The sequence below is a fragment of the Lepisosteus oculatus genome, chromosome 1 (genome assembly GCF_040954835.1).
Source record: "Lepisosteus oculatus isolate fLepOcu1 chromosome 1, fLepOcu1.hap2, whole genome shotgun sequence".
NCBI classification, from domain to species: domain Eukaryota; kingdom Metazoa; phylum Chordata; class Actinopteri; order Semionotiformes; family Lepisosteidae; genus Lepisosteus; species Lepisosteus oculatus.
In genome coordinates, this window is record NC_090696.1 from 35,573,224 (window position 1) to 35,598,071 (window position 24,848).

General features: G+C 40.3%; 2 protein-coding genes and 4 non-coding genes across 6 annotated transcripts in view; 5 read left to right on the forward strand and 1 right to left on the reverse strand.

Moving 5' to 3' along the window:
• The window catches only part of polr1a (RNA polymerase I subunit A), a 45,117-nt gene extending 34,591 nt beyond the window's left edge, over positions 1 to 10,526 (reverse strand). The window contains exons 1-11 of the mRNA XM_015345042.2: positions 10,370 to 10,526; positions 9,372 to 9,576; positions 7,786 to 7,935; positions 7,285 to 7,386; positions 6,452 to 6,537; positions 5,612 to 5,724; positions 4,313 to 4,399; positions 3,578 to 3,686; positions 2,038 to 2,200; positions 681 to 854; positions 274 to 396 (exon numbers count right to left, since the gene is read on the reverse strand). Of these exons, the coding sequence (XP_015200528.2) occupies positions 274 to 396; positions 681 to 854; positions 2,038 to 2,200; positions 3,578 to 3,686; positions 4,313 to 4,399; positions 5,612 to 5,724; positions 6,452 to 6,537; positions 7,285 to 7,386; positions 7,786 to 7,935; positions 9,372 to 9,576; positions 10,370 to 10,446 (1,389 nt within the window). The 5' untranslated portion in view covers positions 10,447 to 10,526. The remainder of the gene's footprint in view (positions 1 to 273; positions 397 to 680; positions 855 to 2,037; positions 2,201 to 3,577; positions 3,687 to 4,312; positions 4,400 to 5,611; positions 5,725 to 6,451; positions 6,538 to 7,284; positions 7,387 to 7,785; positions 7,936 to 9,371; positions 9,577 to 10,369) is intronic.
• A 241-nt stretch (positions 10,527 to 10,767) lies between these two features.
• Positions 10,768 to 24,441, forward strand: ptcd3 (pentatricopeptide repeat domain 3). The gene is made up of 24 exons (XM_069189683.1): positions 10,768 to 10,866; positions 11,236 to 11,288; positions 11,836 to 11,875; positions 12,002 to 12,047; positions 12,223 to 12,291; positions 12,502 to 12,606; positions 13,613 to 13,736; positions 14,309 to 14,421; positions 16,127 to 16,203; positions 16,535 to 16,622; positions 16,718 to 16,778; positions 17,784 to 17,866; positions 18,583 to 18,727; positions 19,909 to 19,959; positions 20,363 to 20,452; positions 20,752 to 20,780; positions 20,875 to 20,981; positions 21,096 to 21,174; positions 21,334 to 21,424; positions 21,874 to 21,959; positions 22,235 to 22,383; positions 23,508 to 23,549; positions 23,699 to 23,857; positions 24,138 to 24,441. Exons 1-24 carry the CDS (start codon positions 10,787 to 10,789, stop codon positions 24,196 to 24,198), a joined length of 2,028 nt encoding a protein of 675 aa, XP_069045784.1. The 5' UTR covers positions 10,768 to 10,786; the 3' UTR covers positions 24,199 to 24,441.
• Positions 17,155 to 17,293, forward strand: LOC138241723 (small nucleolar RNA SNORD94). Its single transcript, XR_011190989.1, has one exon. It is a non-coding gene; the product is annotated as a small nucleolar RNA SNORD94 (small nucleolar RNA).
• On the forward strand, positions 18,999 to 19,137 carry LOC138241720 (small nucleolar RNA SNORD94). Its single transcript, XR_011190986.1, has one exon. It is a non-coding gene; the product is annotated as a small nucleolar RNA SNORD94 (small nucleolar RNA).
• On the forward strand, positions 21,613 to 21,751 carry LOC138241725 (small nucleolar RNA SNORD94). The gene has a single exon (XR_011190990.1). It is a non-coding gene; the product is annotated as a small nucleolar RNA SNORD94 (small nucleolar RNA).
• On the forward strand, positions 23,046 to 23,184 carry LOC138241722 (small nucleolar RNA SNORD94). The gene has a single exon (XR_011190988.1). It is a non-coding gene; the product is annotated as a small nucleolar RNA SNORD94 (small nucleolar RNA).
• Positions 24,442 to 24,848: the final 407 nt, after the last annotated feature.

The following is a 24,848-nucleotide window of genomic DNA, read 5'->3' on the forward strand; positions in this document are numbered from 1 at the left end:
TAATTGTGCAGGTTTTCTCAGGGGTGCTCTGGTTTTCTCCCATCCCAAAGACATACTGGTAGCCTAACTGGCTTCTAAGAAAACTGGCCCTGGTGTGTGTGCGTGCATGTTTGTGTTTTGTTTTCCAAGTGTGTTTTGCTTGCCAGGATAGCCTCCGGCTCCTTCATGACTCTTTACTGGATAAAGCAGGTTAGAAAACGGGTGGATGGATGATGGTTTAACTGGCACCTTGATGGGACTCACACAGGCACAGGGATGGCTGAACATGCTTACCATGGGTATTCCAATTTCATTTGTGCCAATGTACATGTCTGGACAAATGACAGAACGAGCTGCGTAGTCCACACGCTTCCCCATCATGTGTTTCCGGAAGAGACCCTCTTTCTTCTCCAGCATCTGAGGAAGAAAACCGGCATGTCTGCTGGGCACCTTTCTCATTTAAGCTTATCACAATCAATGCAAAATGTTTTAAACAGCAAAACGTTTCATGTAAGATGGGGAAAAGAAGACCCAGGAGGTTGATGTGTATCTTATAAAAACACAGTCATACCACTCTCTTCCCCGCCTGACATTTTGTAGGCAGAAAACAATGCAACCCGAGGTTCTAGGCAAGTTGTGTTAACAGGACAGTTTCTTTCAAAATCACTGAAAACGCAACAGGTCATGAAACCAACACCCACCTGCCGAATTCCTGGGAATTTATCACCCATGAGCTTGTCCATATCACTGTCAAACACAATGTTGACATGGCTCTGCAGATGGATCCAGACATTGTACAGCTTATCTGTGAGCGTCTGTCCTGGGATACTGCTTAGGAAGGCCCTATCAGTTTGATTGGATTCCACCTCCAGCGCCTACAGTGACAGAAAACCAGAATATGTGAGTGTAGGTATGGAGACAGCCGGACAAAACATGACAGAGAAAGTGCAGAAATGAAAATTCAATATACATAAAATATTTCTATATATTACTCCCCCTAGGGAAGACACTAAGAATTTTATAAAAACCTCAGAAAGGTTACAAACAAGAGGCAATACTAGCTCATCTTATTCTGGTGACTAATTCATCTGGGAATTCTATCCATTCTTTTTATCCTGTGCATCAGGCACTATTTCTGAGCATTTGCATTATTATTTTCTCACAGTAGTTTTTTTTTCATTTGTACATTGTTATTAAATTATACCACTATCTTCTATGATGCCAGTCCAAATATTAGAAGCTTAAGAAAAAACTGATTATTTACATTGTTCATTTGCATTTGAACCAGGCTACTTAAGTTATTTTAGTATTTTAATGGGGCAGTGTATGGTAGTGGGTAAGTCTCTGATCTCATGACTGCAGGGTTGCGAGTTCATTTTCCTGATGTCAACACTGCTGTTATACCTTGGGGTACAGCTGTTCTAGTCAAGTCTAGTTTATGGCTGTATAAAAAGGGACCAGCATTGCTGGGAAGTAAATCCTGCAATGGGCCAACATCCTGTTCAGGGGTGAGGGGTCTTGATGCTGTCCTGTTTGCCTAACACTACGGATACTAGGATAAGCTGCCATGGGTTGGCCATGGATATTACCCACCAATGGAGGACCATTACATTCAGGGTTCTTCAGGACACGCAACTGTCTTTTCACATCTATATAGCCCAGCATTTTAAGACAAAGATAAGGTTTTGCTGCACTGGCTAGAGGGCTTGCCTTGTACTTACACTGGCAAAATCAAATTTAATATTACGAATCATTCAACTACTTTTACATGTCAATTGTCATTCCAAAGGTTCCCAAAGTGCTTGGGACCAGGTTCAGCTCAGGTGCAGCACCAGCTATCCGTGTGATGAATGGCAGCCATTTTGTACCAGCAGCCCCACTTCATCCAGGTCAGGTAGAAATGTGGAAAAGTCCCCAGTCACCATACTGGAGAGTCTGCTCCAAAGAGAAGAGTGCCACCTACTTGTTCACCAACACCATTTAAAGCAACTTATCTTTTCTTGGAAGCTTCCCAGCCCTGTACTGGCCAGGCCCCACGCAGACTGGTACTACACTTACCTCTGCTGTCTCAGTCTCTGGGTGCTCAAGTGCCTTCTCCTTCTCCTGTGCCATCAGGGCCAGCAGCTTCCGGATCACCGTGTTGTCCTTCATCACTGCCTGCAGGTTCACCGTCTGCCCGTTTGTGAACATCTGATCCCCCAGACGGTTGATGGGGCGATACCTGGGGGAACAGCGACATGTAGTGGCAAGATAGCTTAACAGCTGAAGGACCCATCACAAAGCTCCTGCACTGATGACCGACAGGCAAATCTCTGGTTAACTCTTTTGGGCCATCTACTCAAAAAATCAATTTAAGACAAACTAAAATAGGCCTTTACTGATAATTCAGTCCTTGCAAACTGATTAAAAAAATGTAATGTATGCTATACAGCCTATTTTTAATTTAAAGTAGAACTACATTATCAACTTTTCTTGGATAATGATTTCAATCTATCCATCCATCCATCTTCTAACAGCTTTATCCAATACAGGGTGTAGGGGGAACCCAGTGCCTGTCCCAGCAAGTAACGGGCACAAGGCAGAATGTCCAATTTCCCCCAAAAAAAACAATGAACCTGCCAGTACGTTGCTGGGCTAAAAGATAAAACACATAATTAACCCAGAACAGAACCCAGAACAGAACTGGGAGGCACTGTGACAAAATTCATCCTTCAATACACAAAGATACATTTTTAAAACCCTTTGTGATTCTGAATTTCTATCTTATGTTATGACCCCAAATCTTCAAGTCAACACCACGTCACTATTCATCCAGTGGATCATCACAGGCAGCCTGCATGACACATCTGGCCCACACTGATTGGTCAATAAAGGCACACCATAGTCTCGCTGTCAGGATTTTTGTGTGTTTTTTCCTTATTGGAAAAATAAAATGTAAAAAGATTTCGACTCTCACCAGGAATACTTATGTTGACTTACTGCAGATAAACAGAAGTAAAGAGATTGAGGTTGAACAAGACGAGTACAATGCTTGGACAGAAGAGCAGTCATTTAGCCAGACCACGACAAGAAATACACAAACATACAATTTCCCACTAAACCTGACATGAAACATAACTAGTGCAGTTGGGTACGGCATACAAGTACACCATATTGACAGAACAGCTAATTAAGCCACTTGTCTCCAAGTCCTAGATGCCAAACATCATCCCGGGTCATCCCAAAGAGGATCAGTAGGGCTTAGGCCTGGAGAGTATGGTAGCCACATCATGAATGTGGCATTCATGTGTTGTAAGGAAGCTATTATTACACAATAGATTATAATATTTTACATAGATTTATTTTACCAAACAGACACTTCTGTGTCTGTTTCTGTGTTGAACAGGAGGCATTCAAAGTAGAGTAAAGTAGACCTGTCACATCATTAGTTGAAGTGTTGTGATTGGTGAGAAGAAAAAGAGAGAAGAGATCATAACTACAAAGGTAATTTTTTTTTAAGACCCCAACCATATCCATCCTGGCACTTAACTTCACACTGACTGTCTGAAGAGGCCAACTGTGTAAAATAAAAGACAATCACTGGTATAGAAAGCCTAACCTGGACGGAGGGACAACCAGATTTTCCAGAAAGAACACATCTGGGTTGAAACAGCTCTTGGAGTTCTCATAGACCTCCAAACCTGAAAACAGGTACTTCAGGAAAAACCCTGAAAAACAAAAGAGATTCAGTACTGAAAGAAATATTTGTTATATGTTAGGTGGGTAGCTGCGTCAGCATGCGTAGGCTGCAAAGGAACAAGTAATAGGTTTATTCCATGCTGAAAAAAAGAAGAAAGAGAACACAACGTTTCGGCCGTGGAGCCTTCTTCAGGTGTGTGACACACCTGAAGAAGGCTCCACGGCCGAAACGTTGTGTTCTCTTTCTTCTTTTTTTCAGCATGGAATAAACCTATTACTTGTTCCTTTGTTATATGTTAGCTGACCATCTAACCAGATATATGAGAAGATCTAGGAAACTACCAATGGTGCGAAGCTACCATCTGTGCAATTATGAATAAATGTCTTTAAGTCAGAATCCCCCCTAAACCACTTATTGCCATAAAACACAGATCTTGAAAGGTTTTTTTTTAAATAGCCACACTACCTTGACAGAAACTCTCCTAAAAACAAAACACAAAGTCTAGTTTCTAGATTCTAAATTTGACAATAGAACATTAAAAAAAGGAATATTGTCTCCTACCATTTTATTCTTAAGCCCAATGCTACAGAAAAACTACTACCGCTTAAAACTGTCTTATTACTTCTGTGTCTGTTTCTAAGAATTCAGTCTTACCTTCATTTTCCCAAAGTCGCAGGACATGTTCTTTAGTGGTGCTGGGCGTCAGATATCCACGCTTCCCCAGTTGGGCTTCATTAATTACTACAAGCAGCAGAGATACATATTTTAGAAGCTTATACTAACAAAATGTTGTTTTCAAAATCACCTGTAAGAACATTTGAAACATAGGTGTCAGTAAAATGAACTCCAAAACACTAATACAGTATTTGAAGAAAGAGAATAACTGATAATAATTGCTTAGACTTATATAGCGCTTTTCTGGACACTCCACTCAAAGCGCTTTACAGGTAATGGGGACTCTCCTCCACTACCACCAATGTGCAGCATCCACCTGGATGATGCCACAGCAGCAATAGTGTGCCAGAACGCTCACCGCACATCAGCTATCAGTGGGGAGGAGAGCAGAGTAATGAAGTCAATTCATAGATGGGGATTATTAGGAGGCCATGATTGTAAGGGCCAATGGGAAATTTGTCCAGGATGCCAGGATTACACCCCTATTCTTTTCAAGAAACACCCTGGGATTTTTAATGACCACAGAGAGTCAGGACCTCAATTTTACGTCCCATCCGAAGGACAGCGCCTTTTTACAGTATAGTGTCCCAGTCACTATACTGGGGCATTATGACACACGTAGACCACAGGGTGAGCGTCCCCTGCTGGCCCAATGAACATCTCTTCGAGCAGCAACCTCAGTTTTTCCCAGGAGGTCTCCTATCCAGGTACTGACCAGGCTCACACCTGCTTAGCTTCAGTGGGTTGCCAGTTGTGAGTTGCAGAGTGATATGGCTGTTGGCCATATCATAAGTAGGTTCTGAACTTGGCAATGTACACATGTGTACACAACTTACCTTGTGGGAAACTGTAAGCTAAACAAAATTAGAGGACTTGAGAGGACTGGGTTGCACCTGCTAATTTAAATACTGCAGTACTTTTCTTCAAGTTACTAAGAACATACAAAAGCTTACAAATGCCATTTCTTGAAATAAGTCAGGGTATAAGTTTCTACAACATGGCTCAGTAGATTCTTTGTGTAAACAGTGCCTCCTATTTTCATTTTTTAAATGCATTTTCCCATGTTAAACATGAAATTGAGAACTTTGTCAAGAATACAGCTCAATGACCCTCAATCATGTGAAAAAGTATCCCCTTTCATTGGCCACTACAGATGTTGTCCATCATCCCCTAGTAGGCAAACAATTACTAATCTATCTGATAAATACATGTATATGTGACGCCTACAGAATTATTTAGGGAACTAGAAAAAAAATCATTTCCAAATGTCAACCTTACCTTCAGTTTCTTTCTGATTTGCTTCACCTGTCTTGCTTGCTTTATGCACAGATGAGGGCAAGGTCACTATAAGCTTGCTGTTGTGCTCCTTCCGGACAACTGATCGACCAGTTCTGTGGAAGACGTTTAAAGAAAAATCAGCTCTTAGAAAAGTGCATTAAACCATTTGCTGCAAATGCACAATATCTGTTGCACAATAGCCACCCTGGTGATTTGCTAGAACCCATGATCTTGTTGGCGATTTTGGTGAAACCTGCTTTTGGCCTTTCTAAAATGGCTTAGCTGTAAATTTGAAAGAGGTGTGAAGTAGAAGGAGCTTTATAACTCCCCTTTTCTCAAAAACATGGGGCAGAACAATTAATCTCGATTAATCTCAAAGACGAAGCTCAGGTTACGCAAAACTTCTTTAACAACAGCATCACCTAACTGCGACCATGAAGAATCGACCCTGTTTAATATGAACACACCCAGCTGCTCATGACTGTGCAGGTAGTTATTGACAAAGACAAGTGAGGACAGAGACACTGTCAGCATACTGTTTAGTCAGGTTTCACTGGAAAGCCAATGGAGCTGCCACAATGTAAAGCAAGCTGCAACACACATAAATCTAATGCCTCTTTAATTTATCCAGTTCTGAAAGACAATGATACAACTACAGTATAAAGAAAACAATGAAAGTGACAATGGATGTAACACTTGTGTGGATTTAATTTATTCCAGTGTGAAGTGACCTTTAAAATGGACTTACTTGCACCAAAAAGAACAAAGTTAGACAAAAGGCAATTTGACTCAAGTGCATTATATGAGTTGGCCTCTAGGCAGGGCTTTCATAACACTTACTTGCAGTTTGGACATTTTCTAGATTTCACGTGAAGTTTCCAGAAATTGCTGATAAGGTTGTTCTTAATTTCACAAACGTTCTTTACCTGGAAAAGGAACAGCATAACTCTTTTGTCTAAATGTAAATACAGATCAGTTTATTTATGTAGGAGTTCTACCTGAATTAAAGTTTGTGAAATCTAAGATTAAGTTTTTATGATTGTTTTAAAACCTTTACAAGGCAAAGAAAAAGTTGTCATTTGGTTTTCTGACCATAAAAACTAAAACTTTAGATTTCTCACAAGAAGAATTCTCAACAGTTTTAAAAAAGCTTCACTAAGTTCAATCTCAAATGCACCATACCCCTGTGATAAAATAGGACCAGTACATTAAATTTCCCATCTAAACATTACTTACTGAATGGACATCATTATTTACAGAAATCTGTTGTTTTTAATATCAATATTTTTACAATGAACAGAAAAAAATTAAATCATAATTCCAAACCATGTCAATTATTGTGTGTTCTGATCCCCCAGAGTAAAACCCAGATGTTACAAATTCTCCTTCCTTAGTCCCAGTCAGACCTCCATCCCTAATGGCACAGACCTTAGGGCTTCTTAACTAAGCCTCCCTGGGTGGTACAGGCAAGCTGATGTTGTGTGTTGCACAACCACACAACCACACTGTGTCCTGTCACTCCAGGCACTTGCTCCTTTTCCCCTTGAACATATCTTCCCACAGCTTCAGAAACCATTAGTTTACATCCTTATTGGGACTGCAGTAGGAATCTTACGGCTCAGTATTTCCCTGTGAGGCTGTGCTGGTGAGCAGGAAGGGCCAGTGTGACTCACCGGGGAACTGCAGCCTATGGCGGTCCTCAGGATTTTCTTAGTATAGTCCTCCAACACCTCCTGTATCTCCACACCGCTGGCCGACACATTGCCCTCCAGGTACTGCAACAAACGTCACGTCAAACTCAAGTTCATGGTTTTATCCCCCCTCCAGAGGATGGATTTGATTTCTATACATTTATAAATGTCAATTAACCACTTCCAATTGGAGTGTCTGGCTAATACAACTCTTCAGTTCAGAAATATTGTAATAAGAGAATTGTGGATGAGACAAAAAATGAAAACGGTAAAGAATTGAGCAAAGCCGGTTTGTTAATGTGATGTAGATTGTTTTTAACTCTGTTTGTGGATTTCAAGTGGTTTGATAAAAATAGCCATATTAACCTGGTTCAATATTTGTATGCTAAATGGTATGGCACATTTCTTCCTTCCTGTTCCAATTCCAGCTGGTAGCACTGAGAACTGACTAAGTCTGTGAATGGAAGTCTGGAAAGCACGTACCCTGTTCAGCTCAGCCTCCAGGTCGTACACTGCATTAAGGGCGCCTGCCTCTAGCACCCTCAGCTGGTTGAGGAGCAGGTGGACAGCAGCACGAGAACACGTCAGCATGTGACAGCTCAGGCAGGAGCCTCGGACCAGCAGGTACAGTTTCTGAGAAGAGCACAGAGTGGAAATCAGTCCACAGCACTTTCTTGTCCAGTAATGCTCTCTGATCCTGCAGGGCCATTGTCCAACAAGTTGAAAAGGCAACTTAAAATGACCTATGGCTTAAGATGCATAAAACACTAATAATAACACAACTGAATCAATAAATCACTTCAGTCATCCACAGATCAGAGGTAATTAAAATAATTATATGACAAGATTCTCTGGGACCAGGAGTGACTATCACTACTCTAACGCAAACATGCTATACAAGACCTGGAACTGGTCGAGACACAGCTCCTCACAAGATGTCAAACCACAACAGTCTCCAGCACTTTCCACTTACAAACACAAGGTTAAATTATTTCACTAAAAAAAAAGGACAAAACAGTATGGTCCCCAGGCGTCTGTTTAAACTTATTATCCTTACCTCATTACACATATACAGAATTCTTTATGGAGTTTCCTTCATGTTTCTTCTTGGAGCTGAGAAATACTGATTCATGATCCCAAAAATCTAAACACTTTTTATAAAGCAGATCCAGTCTTAAACCTCTCTGGTACAGATAAAGCAACTGTGCTGACAAAACCTGCTTTGCTTTACTGAAGGAGGAACCTAAACAAAGCTACAACTAAAATAGGAACAAGTAAAGATTGATTTCATGCTGAAAAGAAAAGCCACACATCTTGGCTGTGGAGCCTTCTTCAGGTGTGAGGGAGAGGAAAACAGGCAGTAATTTCCTGTTGTGTCGCTTTTCAGCATGGAATAAACCTTTACTTGTTCCTTTGAGCCTATGCATGCTGACGCTGCTACCTAATTGATCTTCTACCACTAAAATAACTGTACCAAAGTGCTTTTCAAGAAAAATACCCTGTGTTGCTTTTATTTCAGAACTTATTGATTTAATTGTCTAAATTGTGTCACACAAGGAACTTTGGTATTTACAGGCTACAACTGGTCAGCCAAAAAGCACACGGCACTCACTCATTCCTAACAACTAGCGAGTTTTGTCACTAACCATTAACATTCATCCCTTCATTTTCTAACCGCTTCATCCAATTCAAGGTCACAAGGGAGCCGAAGCCTATCCCAGCAAAAGAGAGGTGCAAGTCAGGGTACACCCTGGATGGGATGCCAGTCGATCACAGGGCACACACAGACACAAACACACACACTCACACCAGGGCCAATTTTCCCAGAAGCTTACCTACCAGTATATCTGTGGACAGAGGGAAGAAACCAGAGTACCCAAAGAAAACCAAAGCAAACGTGATCAGAACACACAGGCTCCATGCAGACAGAATCCCAGATGCAGGTTTGAGCCCAGGGCCCCAGTGCTGCCAGGCAACAATGCTAACCCCTGCACCACCACGCCACCCTAAACACTGACATTTGGAACCTTATTATTTGCAAGGGTAATGGAAGCTCAGTGAGCACTTACATCGAAGAACATTGGGTTGTACACAGGCAAAGGCAGTTCTATATGACCCAGGTGGCCGGGACATTTGTTGAAGTCTTGCATGCAGGTGGTGCAGACTTCCTTAGAGTCGGCAGGGCCCAATGCCAAGTCATACAAACCATTGGTCGCTGGGTTCCCCACATTATCCAGAAAACGGGGATTAGTGATTGTCTTTACACTAAGCTTCCTAGGAAAGAAGAGAAGAAGACCTTTTATTCAGGATTCCAAGTGTATTTGTTAGCTTACAGGACATCCCAGCTGGACAGCCGAGTTCATCTGATTTGTAAGCAGGAGAATATTACAAAATAACTTTATAATAAGAGTATACAAATTTGTCACACGCTAAGCTGTTCCCATACTACACTGTGCTGCAAATTCCATTAATTTCTTCAGTTCCTGAAAAGTAAAAAGACTTTTGGGAAGTTGCATGTCTGTTATTCAAATAAATGTAAGTCCATACCTAAAACACAATACTGCATACACATTTGAAAGTTGGAGTCTTTAAATATTTAGTTAATACATGATTTAGTTAAACTGCTAGTAAACTACTCGTGTCATGAACAAAACATTACCCTTTACTGAAAAAAGAAACGTTCTTTGGCTCATCTGGAGTTAGGGTACAAAGTTTCTTTAAAATTGTTCAAACTAATATTACAAATACAAAGGTATAAATAAGGAAAGGTTCAGAGCTGGAGCTCAAATCTTCCCCCTTCAATTAAGGTAATGGCAAAATGTAAACCAATTAATAAAAACCTAAATATAGTAGGATACAGTAAATGTCCCTAAATTACAATCAGAAAAGTTATACAACTTTTTTATATGACCGACTAGGTATAAAGCAACATACTGCACAGTTAACTTTGGCTAAATGTGATTCTGGGAGAAGGATTTTGTATTCCAAGAGCGCAGAATATTTTTTGAATTGAAGTTACTGTACTTGCAATATCCTGAGTAGTTAAAACCGCTGTTAAACTGCTTACCTGATTTCATCTGTGGAGTATATTCCAAAGGACATGCCTTCGAGGCGCCGCCATGGTGCATCTTTAGCAAACAGCATTTTTATAAGTACAGTATTTAACGTCAATACATCTATTTATTTTCAGACGAACAACACACATGGAAAAGGCACCACGAACTCACAACACGTGGTACTGAGTATGGACAGTTCCATTATTACAAAACGTTAGGGGGGATACTAATAATCTTTTTTAAAGTAATGATTTAATTAAATAAATGTGTAGTTTTTAATAAAATATTACATATATTATTTAGTTTTCACTTAAATTCAAACAGAAAAAATAACAGAAGATAAATGTTTTAACTATAAAACATGTTGATTCCACCCTTCCTTAGAGATAGTACAACCGTTTCCCAGCAGGCTGTTGGTGTCCTTAAAAATGGCGGCGCCCTCTACGCAAGCGGGTTTAAATTTTTGCAGGACCACAAAAAGAATATTTGGTAAATATTGGCGTATGAGGTGAGACTTCTAAAGGATTAAGTATTATAAAAAATATTTAATTTAAATTTTAACTTTTTAGCATGAAATGATTATGCAACCCTACTCTAGAGTTTGACCTGTAATTGAGCGGTAGGTCTGATTTAGACCATGTTCATTAAAGGGTATCTTTGTAGTTTTCAAATGATCCAGGGTTTGTGCAACAATTTAAATTATTTTTGAAACTTTACTTAGTCAAGACCCGATCCAGAAAAAGGTTTCGCGATGGACGTGAGCACGGTTATGATTGCTTTTGTAGATAGACGATATGCCTACCGCTTTCACCAACTTTGAATCTGTATGATTCGTATGAATTTAAAATGCGTGCTTCACGAATTTTTTTTTTCCAAGGGATTTCTCTGGACGTTCTGCGTTGTGTCTACAGGCATCGGCTCAAAAAACAGGTATGTTTTAGTATATGATTTAAGAATATTTAGGGGCTATTTTATTCTGGGGAGCTCGATCTGTTTAAAAAGGGGTCCATGATGTCCTGAAAAGGAAATGCGAATACATCGACGGTAACTGTATAACGAGCATGTGACGGAGGTGTATTGTAGAATTCTTTTTACTGACGGACAGCGAAGGGTGGTGATACTGAGGTACAATTATATTAACGGTGGCTCTGTGGCTGGAACATTGCCGGTTGGCAGAGGAATCCTACTCCGTTGGGCCCCTGAGCAAGGCCCTTAATCCCAGCTGCTCCAGGGCCGCCGTATAAATGGCTGACCCTGCACTCCAACCCCAAGCTTCTCTCCCTGTCTGTGTATCTCATGGAGAGCAAGCTGGGGTATGCGAAAAGACAAATTCCTAATGCAAGAAATTGTAAAGCGTTTATAGTGATGTTGTTGTTATTAATTTACAGTACAACAGAGGGGTCGTATTCGAGGATTCGTGTCAAGGGTGTATGTTTTTGTGCAAAATGATCAATGTGATTATGGGAACTTTCCACAGGGGATCCTCAAGAGATTTTAATTCCGAAAAAGAAAACATGGTAAGTCATCTGTATTTGTTATTAATGTAGGAATATCTCAGTTAATCTTAAATTCTGAGAAATATTTTTTTCAGTGAAGCATATTATTGTGTATTCTTCAATTTAATTCAAAATTTATTTTTTTAGGGATAAACTGGCAGTACTACAGGCACTTTCCTCCACAGTTAACAGGGTAAGTTTTTAATTTTATTTAGGGGAAAAATGTTTTTTAAAGCTCATATAACATCAAGGCCCTCTTTTACCCTTTAACCACATGGATTGTACATTTTTTATATATAACTATTTGTAATTTAACTATATAAATTCAGTTTTAACACGATAAGCAAACAAATGCAATCTCCCCACAGGACCCCACAGCAGCACATTATGCATTTCAAGATGACCCCTATCTTACCCCCCAGACATCATCAGACTTTGTGAGTAATGGGGTTTGTGAGGGAAGGGTGTCTCCTTTCTTTGGATGAAAGGAGTAACATAATTTCAAATTAAAATAATTAGAGTAAAATGGCTTTTGTTGTAACATTTGGATTGTGGGTTCTTCTGTAAGTCTTTCTTCTAGCACTATTACTATCTTAAGTTTGAGTCCCGTCATCCATTAACCAACTAGCTTGTCTTTGTTCCTTCAGAAGCTATATTCCCTGTCCCAGGAGTCTGGAAGAAATGCAGCCAAATATATTATCAATACGTTTCCAAGGTTTTTCAAGAAAGACTTTGCTGAACCACATATTCCAGTAAGTTTGTACCTGAAGTATACTTATTTTTAAAATGTGTTAAATGACTGAGGAAAGACCTGTACTTTTACAACTGTTATTAATTTTTCTTTATAAATTTTGCTATTGTATCAATGATGATGCCATCATACTAAGCAAGACTAAGCCCTGGCTGATTGCTTGAAAGTTGTGGTGGTTTACCAGACTAGTTTACATTTCCTGTGGCCTGGAGAATATAGAAAAGCAGAGTGTGGGTGTAAGGTGATGTTTGTGTAATAGGTAAAGTTAACTGCCTAACGTTTAGTTGTCAGCCCTATCACACGTCAGTATGTGGTAAATGTTCACCTTCTTTGTTTTCAATGCATCAGACAGTGAATGTCGATACAACAACACCTGGAGATTGAATGTGAAAATTGTAAGACTTAAAGAAATGAGAGACTGCTTGTCCATTGCTGGTGCTAACTTTCTACTTAAAAACTTGAAGCAGATGTAGGGTTTGAACACTTAACTTTCCAAGTACAGCAAAAGCAGTGAACAGACCAATTTAAATCAAGGAACAAGTAAAGGTTTATTCCATGCTGAGAAGAGAAGAAAAGAAACGCAACACAATGTATCGGTTGTGGAGCCTTCTTTGAGTGTGAAGAGAATTTTTTTCTTTTACATTTTTTGGAGTAGACCTCCTAAATACCTCAGTTCACTGTCTCCCCTTAAAATAAGACAAGCCTTCCACGTCTGTTGGATATGTTCCATCCCGGTCCAGGATGGTCTCTTTAAAGTACAAGCACTCGACGAGATAGGACATGCTGTTAAATTGGTCCATTTAAGTCAATAACAGGCTTAAGAGCTGAGGTGGAAAGAGAATCTGCAGCCACACCAGGGTTAGATACCTCTGTTTTAAATATTTCTTTAAAGCAAGAGGATTGTAGTTTTCAGCTGGCCATAATTTTAAGGTTAATTTGTTTCTACCTTGTGTTTTAATGAAGCTGTTTTCAGCCACCATGGTACATTTTCTCTTCCCCATCTGCAGTGTCTGATGCCCGAGACGTTTGAGCCTCAGATCACAGAGGTGAGTGAAGCTGCCCTCCAGGAGCGCATCAGCTTGCGGAAGGTGAAGGCGGCGGTGCAGGTCTACGACCAGCTCCTGCAGGCAGGTAAGTGGAGGTTCAGTCCAGCACAGCCCTCTACGCCTCCACGCTGCCCTCTGGGCCTCTGTGAGAGGACAGCAGCTGCAGCTGGTCTTATTTTGTTGGAGAGATTTAAATCCAGCTTTGAAAGTAAAAGAAATGTAATTTTGTGTGAACTGTTTGAATCTGTAGGGGAACAAAACTCAAAACCTTGGTTATATAGTGATCTATTTTTTTTTTGTAGTGGAAATGATTATTCCATCAATGATTGATTGTGCATCCCTTGTCTTAAAATGGAAATCCTATTAGTATTTGCCATTTTAAAATTCAGATATGAGAGAAGCCTTGTATTTATTATCTTGTTTCATCTAGGAGGATCTTGGCGTTAAGTCAATTACATCATCTGTTTCTTAGAGCTTTATAGGTGTCTTTGGCTGTAGTCACTTAAAAACTCTCATTCCCTAAAAATCAGCTCCTCCTTTATGGACCATGTCCTGGCTCTGACCTTTAGGTTCAGGTTTTACCAGGGGTAATGGCTGTTTAAAGGATAATCCTTTTTTGGGTGTCTCTAGTGATGTCTTTTTGGATCCTTGTTGCAGGAACTGCAGTCTCTCTCGAAGCCACAAACGACCTTCTGGATCTTATCTGTTTTTATGGAGACCGGGACCCTGTTCGAGAAGACATGCCTGAGCAAAGGGAATCTGAAGAAGTGGTACAGTATCTTCATTGACATCAGGGCTGATGTAACATTAAACTTGACTGGCTTGCAAAGTGCTGATTCGATAAACCCAAGACCTGTGTTTCTAGTGAAACAATTTTCCATTGGCTGATTTAAATAAGATGCAGCCTTAGTACCATTGAAGACGGACGGATGGGAACCCTTCATAAGAACCAGTTGGCGAATAACTTTAATATTTTTACTTTAATAAATGATATACTGACCATCAAAATAAACGTGTTACTCCCAAAGATTCACACAGCTGGCCACTGACAGTTTTTTGTGTAGCAGGTGCTATGCCAATCTATTTGTGTGATAGTGACGTAAATAAATTCACTATGCTGATTAACATATGCCCACAGGAAGGGCAGAGAGTGAGCTTCAAACCCTTGACCAGTGTTAATCGGTGTGCTCAGATTGCCCTGTCACTGCGAGTGTCACCATAGTGACTTTCCACCCTTTCACTAGTCATCATAGCTGGATCTCCCCATGAACTGGTCTGTTGTACACAGTGCAGTTAGCATATCTTTGTGAACCTTGATTAATCAGTAGTGTACCTGGTTCCACTGCTGGAGGTCCACCTGAATGTAATGTCGCCATGCCGAGTGTGGACCTTTTGACAGAGGAAAATATTTCTGCCTTTCCGTGTCACTTGTGCCCAAAGAGCCCTCCCTCACGTGGTGATTTTAGGATTTCTGCAATGTTGTCATCCAAGTATATAATGAAGTAGTTCAAGTAGGGAGCTGCGTCAGCATGCGTAGGCTGCAAAGGAACAAGTAAAAGGTTTATTCCCTGCTGAAAAGAGAGGAAAGAAAACGTAATGTTTCGGCTGTGGAGCCTTCTTCAGATGTCCAAGGCGGAAGCGTTGTTTTCTTTCTTGTCTTTTCAGCATGGAATAAACCTTTTACAAGTATATTATGGTTGGTCGGGATTGATCAAATTACATTGATTGCTGCAGACATGCACAACATTCTGAGTTCTTTTTATGCTCTTTACACCTTGTGTATTTATAAGGGTTACTGAATATTGATTTACTAAAGAGTACTGATAAATATTCCAGTTAAATTTGATCAGACTTGTGACCAATACATCTGTATTATGTTATAGAGAGTCTATCATGCACTATAAATTACAGATATTGTGCATTTTTTAATTTAGCCATTGCACATATTTCCTTGTTGGCTTCTTGACTCTAGGGCTTCCCTGCTTAATTCTGTTACACCCTTCCATCAATTTATAAATAAATCTTTCCTTGAAAACATCTTGTAAGATGGAATTTCATGTACCAGATTCCTGTTGTTTCACGTGTAAAACCTGATGGTTTATTCTTGGGGTGTAGCAAATCATCTTATTTATTCAAGGAGGTCTGAATCATCGATGTAAGAACACTCTTGCTTGTTTAAGATAATTACAGGATCCTGCAGAGCTACATTGCGGGAGGAAGTAGTTAGGGGTCATACTGTGATTTCGCTTTGTTACAATACAAAAATGTACACTTTATTATAGAGAATACCATGTTGAGGTGGGAGAATGGTATTACTATATAGAGTCATATGACACTCTTTACCTACCTACACTAAATACAATCTATTGTCTAACAGATTGTGCTGTAGATTTAGGAGTTTATTATAGAGTTTTATAAACCTTATTTCTCAGTCAAGATCTCAGATTGTTCACAAAGTATTGTATTCCCCTCCAGGAAGAAATCCAAGAAGTTATGCCAAGAAATAAAGGAAGACTGCGCAGAGCTTCGGATTTGCTTGGCATTGTTTGGAGGCAAGTCCATCTTCTGCCTCTGCTGTCGAAATCACTAGCTTTTCCGTTGCTCAGAAAAGAGAAACACTGGGGAAAAAACAGATAGGAACCAGAGTTTGTGGTGTGGCTTAAAAGAGCTTTTATATAACATTGACTTGCATATAGCTATGACATGTACATCTTATGTTGTATGTATTCAGGTCTGTTTAACTGTAATCTTCTGCATTATTGACCTGTTGAAAGGTATTAAGACAAAGGATTTATTTTTTGTGCATAGAGGATTCTGCAGGGATTTTTCTTTTTGTAGTTTGCATAGTTCTCAGTGAAAAGAGTCATTTTCTTTTCTGTTCAGAGAAAACAACAATGCTGAAAGAATATTTAACTTGATGCCAGAGCGAAATGAACGATCTTACTGTGCGTTGATCAGAGGAATGGTAAAGGTACAGTAGTCTTTTTGTAGACTTTTTCTTTTACAAATGTGAGGTCATTGGATTCTAGAGTGTCTACTCATGTGTACCATTTTCTTAATTCACAGTGTGGTGCTTATACAAAGGCATTCAGCACGTATACTGATTTGCTGAACAACCGCCTGACTGGTAAGTAACTTGAGCAGAGCTGTTTTTCGAATGTAAATCTGCTTTATGGCCACAGTAGGTCAGACATTTTCTTTTTCTGCCTGTTAAGGCCATTTTCTAGTAACAATTAAAATCTAAAAAGAAGTTTTGGTAGGTTTAATGTGGCAAATGAGTCCATATTCACAAGTAAATGCAGTTGTGCGATTCACGTATAGACATTGCTGTCTGCAACTTGGATTCACCTGTCTGCCCAAGGAGGTTTTGTGACTGACACAGCTCCAAGTCTTTTTATTTAATTGTACAAAACAAATCCTACTTTTAGAAACCTTTTGAGCCCAAACTAGCATTCTTTACACAATGCTCTTAGATGTTACCTGTAATTACCACGTGCAGGCTGCTGGCGGTGATGATTGGCGCAGGGGTACGGACCTCAGCTGATGATGGGAGCTGAGTGGAAGTGTTGCTCTCTGTCAGCAGGCGAGTGGCCGGCTGTCAGAGAGGCACTGACACGACACAACCGCCTAAATCTGAGCCGGCTCATTGTAGTTCCTGGTTCCAGGTTGAACCGGCCACTGCTGGACCTGTCCAGTTCTAATTTCTCAATCTGCTTGGCTCGTATGATCGGGGGCTAATATGTTTTTGCGAATTAAAATGACTAGTACCCTGCTCTGTAATTGCCAGAGACACGTTTCTCTAAATTGGCTTTAGATCATTCAGTATTAATAGTGATTGGGGTCTGTGAAAGTATTTGAGTTAATTCTAACAGGGACAGTTTATTAGTGTTTGATTAAAAATAAAGTTGTGGCTATGTCTTGGATAAAGTGTAGAATATAAGTGTTTTACTAAGTCAATAATTGGATCAGTTATGTATCCAGGGGCTAGAATTGGTACAAATCGGGAGACCCTGACCCTAAGCTCACACACGTTAATTGTACAGCACAATTATAGAAAATTTAAGATGTATTTAATCCCTTCAGTGTCCCGCTATGTGTGTGTGTTAATAGTTGTGGCTTTTCTTTCTTGCAGCTGATGTCCACACTTTCAATGCCCTGCTTGCAACAGCACCTGAAATCAAGGAGAAATACAATGAAAAATTGGAACTTGTTTTCGTAAGGCTTTTGTAAAACCAAATTTACAGCAGTTGTTTTGTGCGTTTTTATATTTAATAGCAGTTTTTTTTAAATGTATCCACTAGTCTTAACTCCAGCTGTGAGCAAACCATTTTCCATCTCAAGGGGAAAACTGAGTAACTGGTTTTATCGACAGCCTAGAGAACGATGGTTGTTGTTAAAGGTGGAGAAGGTTTAATTTCCATTTCCTCCCCTTTGGTTAATTTCTAGGTACAGGAATTTTTTAATTTTGTACCAGCCCATTGACCGCTGCTGGGACCTCCAGTTATTATATGCCCGGCAACTGTCGGGGGGGGGCATAAAGTAAGCCTTATGTATTAACCGGACTGGGTACCATGGTGCCAGCAGCTCCTGGGTCCTGGGTTTGATGCCAGATAGGTTGTGGAGTTTGCCTGTTCTGCACATGTCCGGGTGGGTTTTCTGGCAGCTTTGATTTCCTCCCACAGTTCAAAGTCGTGCTCCCCAGGTAATTTTTGTCTCTCTAAATCCCCCTCCTCCCTCAGGGACACGTGTGAGTGTCCAGTGACGGACTGTCCAGGTGTAGTCTCTTCTTGCACCTTCTGCCTGCTGGTTTTGGCTTCTAGCTGATTAAAAAAAACCCTAAGATCAAAACAATGACTGAAAAGGCAAGGATGTTACTTTTTTTTTGTCTTTGTACAAAGGATTTAACTTCTATTTTGAACTGTCTCCTGCAGGACCTTTTAAACCAGATGGGTGAGCAGAAGGTGCAGCCCAACCTGCTGACTTTCAATGCTGTGCTGAAGAGCCTGCGCAAGTGTGGGCCCCTGGCCAGAGTCCAGGCCTTTCACACCCTCGGCGAGATGAAGGCCCTGGGCATTGGTGAGTAACGGCGAAGGCCGCGCAAGCAGGCGACACCCAGACATATCTGCCGCTTGTATAAAGCTTCGCCTGAGATGGAACAGGAAGAAATGACCATGAGGTGTGAAACTTGCACGCTTTCAGTACCAAGCGTTTCATGTTTTTTGGACGTTTGATGGCAGAAAGCCCCTACATGCCACCATTTGTCTGTGCAGGTAGTTACCACCTTTGGGTGAACAAGACATGAGTGGCTGCAAGATTGGTGCAAGGTACCTGTAATTACCATAGGCTGCCGGCGATGATGATTGGCGCAGGGGTACGGACCTCAGCTGATGATGGGAGCTGAGTGGAAGTGTTGCTCTCTGTCAGCAGGCGAGTGGCCGGCTGTCGGAGAGGCACTGACACGACACAACCGCCTAAATCTGAGCCGGCTTGAAAATTTAAGCACGTTAGAACCATTCTTTGGCAAGTACAGAAATGTATTGCATTAAAAATATAAGGACAAAAATGTCCTTTTCTATTTTTACCAGCCCTTTGCACAAAATCCTATGTGGGTTTCTCAATCATTGCTTGAGTAATGATTTCAGGATGTTTATATCGCAAGATTGTGCTATTTTAATTCCTGCAAAGGTTTTTTTTATGTATTAGTCATCTGTTAAGCATTATTTTAATTGATTGTTGTCCTTTGAAAAAGATAGTAAAATATACATGTTGTATCAAGGAATGGTTCTGTGTAGTGAGTTCATTTTTTTTGTATTGATGAAAAAGAAAAGAGAAAAATCCCTTACCTTTTTAAAATGTACTTTATTTTCTTCAATACTTTTTTTAATGCATTGGTTTTGGAAAGCCTAGGCCCGATTACTTGCCTTTTTGTAATTCATACCGACTCATTTGCTGTGATCAAATTGCACTTCCTATCATTACTATGGAAACCTCCCAGAGGGGTGCGAAAAGATGTCATCAAGAGTCTTGTTTCAGGCAGGCAGGATGCAGATCTCCACAGGAGTATTACAGAAGTTTAAGTAGTTCTGAAAATAGGTAAATGGTGTTGTCTCAATTTGTGTTACTGATATTAAGGTTCACAAGCTCCATCCAAGTAGTCTTTAGGGAATAGTATTCTTGCAAGAGAAATTGAAAACCCAGTACAAACCCTTAAGCATTTTTGTTTTTATCTCAACAAACGTTTTCATTTTGCTTCACAGAGCCCAGTTTGGCTACATTTCACCATCTCCTTGGTCTTTTCTACAAAACTGGTAAAGTATACTTTTAAAATCTATCTCTAGTTTTGGGGATCCTTGGGGTTATTTACATTTTCCAACTTTTCTTGTTCCCTTAGTTTGGACCTTTGTTGTAATCAGTTCTTGGCATTTTTTTTTCAGAATAGCAGTGCCTGATGAAATAAGATCTATATGACAGTTCATGAATCCTTTGTTTCTGTATAAGTGCAGTAAACAATCTGTAGTCCCTGCCCCCTTCTTAGAAGCAGGATCCACCAAAGCCTTATGAAGTTATCAGGTGCGACCAGCTGTGATTACTTGCTTACTGTCTCTTCAGCAGCTGACTGCTGTACATAGAGCAACAAGAGCTTTGGCCATTGGGGCACCCTTGTGGATATATTGGGGTCTTCTCATGGTTTTTGAACGCTTTCCTGTGCAGCCTCTTCTGGCAGAGGCCCTACTGAAATCCTCCATGAAGTGATGGATGAAGTTGAAGGAAAGAGCTTCGTTGCTCAGGATCCTGATGATGGTACGAGTGCTCTTATGACATAGGCAAACTCTTTACCCATTTTAATTTAGCGCTTTGATTTTCAGGGTTTTTGAGTTTAAAGTGAAAAAGGAAACTTGAATTCATGTAATAAAACTCCACATTCTCTCCCTCTTTTCCCAAGTCTGAAGGTTTTCAAACATTTAGTAAGGATTTAAAAATAAGTTGGTAAATGCTGCTCAGGTCAAGATCTACTTGGATGTCTTGAGTTTGTTTAAATGTAATACTTGGATGGTCTTGCCCTCTTTTTAGTTTTATTTCATTATTTTCTTCCTTTGCAGTGTATTTCTTTTCTGGTGCCATGAAAATTGTAAGTACCCTTTTAATTCTCTTGGATTCACCATGGTGGCTTTTTGTTTGAACTATCTGATGGCTTCAGTCTTATTTCTCTTTTTTTTTTGTAGTGTTTGGATCTTAAAGACATCGAGCTAGCCTACAGACTGCACAGATTCCTTGGGGAGGGAGACAACTGGCAATTGTTGGGTGACTCTTACCTGCGAAGTGTTTATTAGTAAGTGTGCTTTCTAAGATCAAATATGCCGAAACATGTGTTTAATGAATTGGTTTAGAGGAACCTAAGACCCCCATCAGTGAAGTCGGAAACTATTGCAATTTGTTTTTCAAGTGGAAGATTCTTCAACTTGCTGTGTATGATGGAGAACATCGATGAGATTTTGAAGTGGTACAGAGACCTGATACCTTCTGTGAGTGATTATAAGAAAAGTTTTTTTTCCTCAATTTGTATGTAACTGCTTTATTGATTTCCAGTTCTGTACACTTTACGGGACTCTAAAATTACGATTTAGTAATGTTTGTAGACTAGAGTGGATTTTTACCTGAAATGTGCTTTTTTTTTGTCATAGTTGTACTATCCCAATTCTCAAGGCTTAAAGGATTTGCTCCAAGCACTGGACACTGATAATAGACTGGACCTCATCCCAATGATATGGAAAGGTTAGTTTTTGTTTGTTGATAACATTTTAATTTAAATAAAACATTAAGGGGTTTATTTAAGTAAGGAAAGATTAAACGTATAAGTACATTAAGGTTAACCTGGCTAATTAAAAAAAAACCTGACTTCTTTCAATCCCTAAAGAGTTATTTTGTTTTAATTTTAAACATGAGGAGATAATGCATGGTGAGTGGCAGTGATGATTGGCGCAGGGGTACGGACCTCAGCTGATGATGGGAGCTGAGTGGAAGTGTTGCTCTCTGTCAGCAGGCAAGTGGCTGGCTGTCAGAGACGCACTGACACGATACAACCGCCTAAATCTGAGCTGACTTGCACGACTGGGTTTTTATTTTGATGAGCTGTTTTTGGTTCATTTGAGTTGGAGCAATCTGCATGCTGTCAGATTTAGTAATGTTCCTGATGTCTTGCACTGTTTTTTGAATACCCACAGATATTAAGCGAATGGGTCATGCAAACAAGGCTGATCTGGTAGAGGAGGTATTGGCATTGATGGCTCGAGACGAGCACAGCTCAGAGGTAAGTGCTTCTAAAACCTCTGCAACTGCAGGTACCATATATTAACATGGAATTTGTTTGCATTTCTGTCTATAGAAAAGGCAGTTTTCTGTTTCCCGTTAATACAATATCCATAAAAATAGCTTGACGCGAGGTATATTGCAAACGGCAATTATTTTCCTTAGTGTGTATCCTTTCGGACAGCGATCTCTCATGGTTTCGAAAATCGGTGAAATTCTAGCCTGGTTCAGGAGTGTATCGCAGTGGGGTTCTTCAGCGCTATGTCATGCCTGCAGGTCCAGCAGGCTTTCGCAGAGTGTGCCCTGGCAGTAAAAGCTGAATATGAGCACGGGGATCGGGGCCGCAGATCTCTGGAGTGGACAGCCAGCGCCCTGGGGAACGTCGCCACCCTCCTGCTGAGAGCTGGCAGGACACAGGAGGCCTGGTGAGTGCCCGAGCAGAACCCGAGCCTCGAGAACCGCTCCCAGAGCCTTGTAGATTGTATAGTTACAATGCATGAGTCCATTTTAGCCTTGGATTTAAGCTGTTTTTTTTTAAAGTCACCGACTTCTAATCATACATCGGGAAAGTGTCACTTGCTAGTTGTTAAATTGGACACCCTGCCTCCTGCAACTGTAGCTATATCATTTCAGTTAGTGTAGAGTAAAACCTGTCAGGGGAAAAGCAGACATGGCTGAGTGTGAGCTTTGTTGTTCATAAGCCGCCTTGAATGTTTGTGACCATCAGTTAAAGATGGGTAAGTGACATGGAGGTGAATACGATTTCTGATGAAGAGCTGTAAATGCCTGGCATCACCCTGATGTTGGGCTCCTCTGTACAATCGAATGGGGGGAAAAAGTAACACTCCTGTAAAGCTGCCCACTTGTGATTTTTAAAATGCATAGACAACCATTCTACTAAAAAGTGATTTGTGCAATTTGGTCACCGGTTCGACGAGATGTCACATGATTACAGATACATGCCCAAAACTGGAACCTAAGTGCTAGTTACTTCAAGAAGTTGAATGAATACCTGATTACTTTGAAATGTTCATGGCTTTTAAAATTCTAAGCTTAGAGATACGTCTATGGAGGAAAATTAATGTACCTGGCAGTGATGATTGGCGCAGGGGTACGGACCTCAGCTGATGATGGGAGCTGAGTGGAAGTGTTGCTCTCTGTCAGCAGGCAAGTGGCCGGCTGACAGAGAGGCACTGACACGACACAACCGCCTAAATCTGAGCCATTTACATAACATGATCCTTTTCTAAATGATCCCTATAAATGAATTCAGACATTATGGATTTGACCTTGGGCTCTGTCTGTTCATCACGCTGGGTATTCGATGAAAAAAGATGCTGTTTGGGGGTTAAACCATGGTGTCATTGGCGGAGTTGCTGTAAAGAGGACACTTCTTACTCAGCCAGGCAGTGTAGCTTGTAGTACATGAGATTGTCCATGCAGAGACAATGCTTGGACTGATTTAGCTCAATTTAACTTTTGTATCTCCTACTGAGAATAAACTAAGTTCTCCAACAGTATTTTTCTTTTCCTTTTGTTTCTCAAAAAGGGGAATGCTCCAGTTGTTCAAGTCAAGCAACAGAGTGCCAGAGTAAGTGTTTTTGTTTTTAAGTATGATCCGCACTTGTGACTTATCACTGCTACTCTGTATACCTTGTGGAATATAGACTTTTATCCCGCACCTTGATGTGTTTTAATGTTCCCCGGGAAGCTGATCGGAGTATTCCTTCATCTTTCCAGCGTGGCGCTGTTTGCCGAGTTTGTGAATTTTGCAAAAGCAAACAACAACAGCAACCAAGCTGTGGAGCTGGTCAGGCTGTCGGCTGGATTCAGCTTGCCCATCACTGCAGGTCTCGCCAGCAGAGTGAAGGAAGAGTTCGAGCTGACTGACCAACAGAAGTAAGACCTAATCTCTTGACGCTATTCTAGAGCTAAAGCAAAACCATTCATTGACGAGTTGGGTCGCTTATACAAGAGTAGAAATGTTATTAAAAATACTGAAGCAGAAGAGGGTTAAGGTCCATACTAAAAGGAGCTGTGTTAGTCAGTTCAGTCAAACCACAATTTTGTCTACTATATGACGTGAAATGTCAGGAATTTGATTTTTTTTTCTAGCATAGTTAGGCTCTTTGAGTGACAGATCTTTGTTTAAATATTAATTTGGACTTTTTCATATTAGGAGTTCCTTGGGTGAACTGGAGGCCTTGACGAGTGACAGCAGTGATAGTGATGAAGAATGAACAGTCTATTCGAGCTGAAAGGATCCCCTTTAAGTCAGTCAGTAAGAACTGCACTTGTATCACATGACTAAAAACCTTGTGATGACTTTCTACAGCAAACTTACCAACAACTGCTATACTGTACAGGCTCTCTCTACTATAGTACATCAAGATCTTTGTTCTAATAAAGCTTGGATCACACCCAAGTGTTTTGATTTGTCCTGGATCATGATGATGTAATATAATAAAGGTGAGTGTCTTGTCCTTTGTATTTTTTTTTCCCAAGGGCTGAAGACCATCTTACTGAAATAAGACAAAACTTACACTGTAAGTTAAGCTGCCATATTGATTACTGAAATACAAGTTATTGGTAAACACTGCGTGTGATTGCCAATTTACAGTATTTTGTTTAAAACCTGATACGGTACCATCAAGAAACCAAATACCAAGCACTTTGTTATACTGCTCCCTGGGTTTTTTGCCCAGTTAGCTTCTTCAGAGAAGGATCTGAAGAAAATTCTGATTTTTACTTACCCACATAGTTTGTCATGACATGTCAAAAGGTAGTTGTGGGTATTTAAGAGTTAGTGTTAAGTGAGATGAATTGAGCTCCAAAACAATCTACTGCAGTGCTATATGCTGTAGTTCTGAAGAACAAATATGAAGCTAAT

What these genes read in the sequence shown, in the direction of transcription:
- ptcd3 (XM_069189683.1), top strand. Translation starts at nt 10,787, where the DNA reads ATGGCGGCGCCCTCTACGCAAGCGGGTTTAAATTTTTGCAGGACCACA. An exon ending in GGTAAATATTGGCGTATGAG is followed by an intron (nt 10,867 to 11,235) that starts GTGAGACTTCTA and finishes TTTTTTTCCAAG; the next exon opens with GGATTTCTCTGGACGTTCTG. An exon ending in GGCATCGGCTCAAAAAACAG is followed by an intron (nt 11,289 to 11,835) that starts GTATGTTTTAGT and finishes AACTTTCCACAG; the next exon opens with GGGATCCTCAAGAGATTTTA.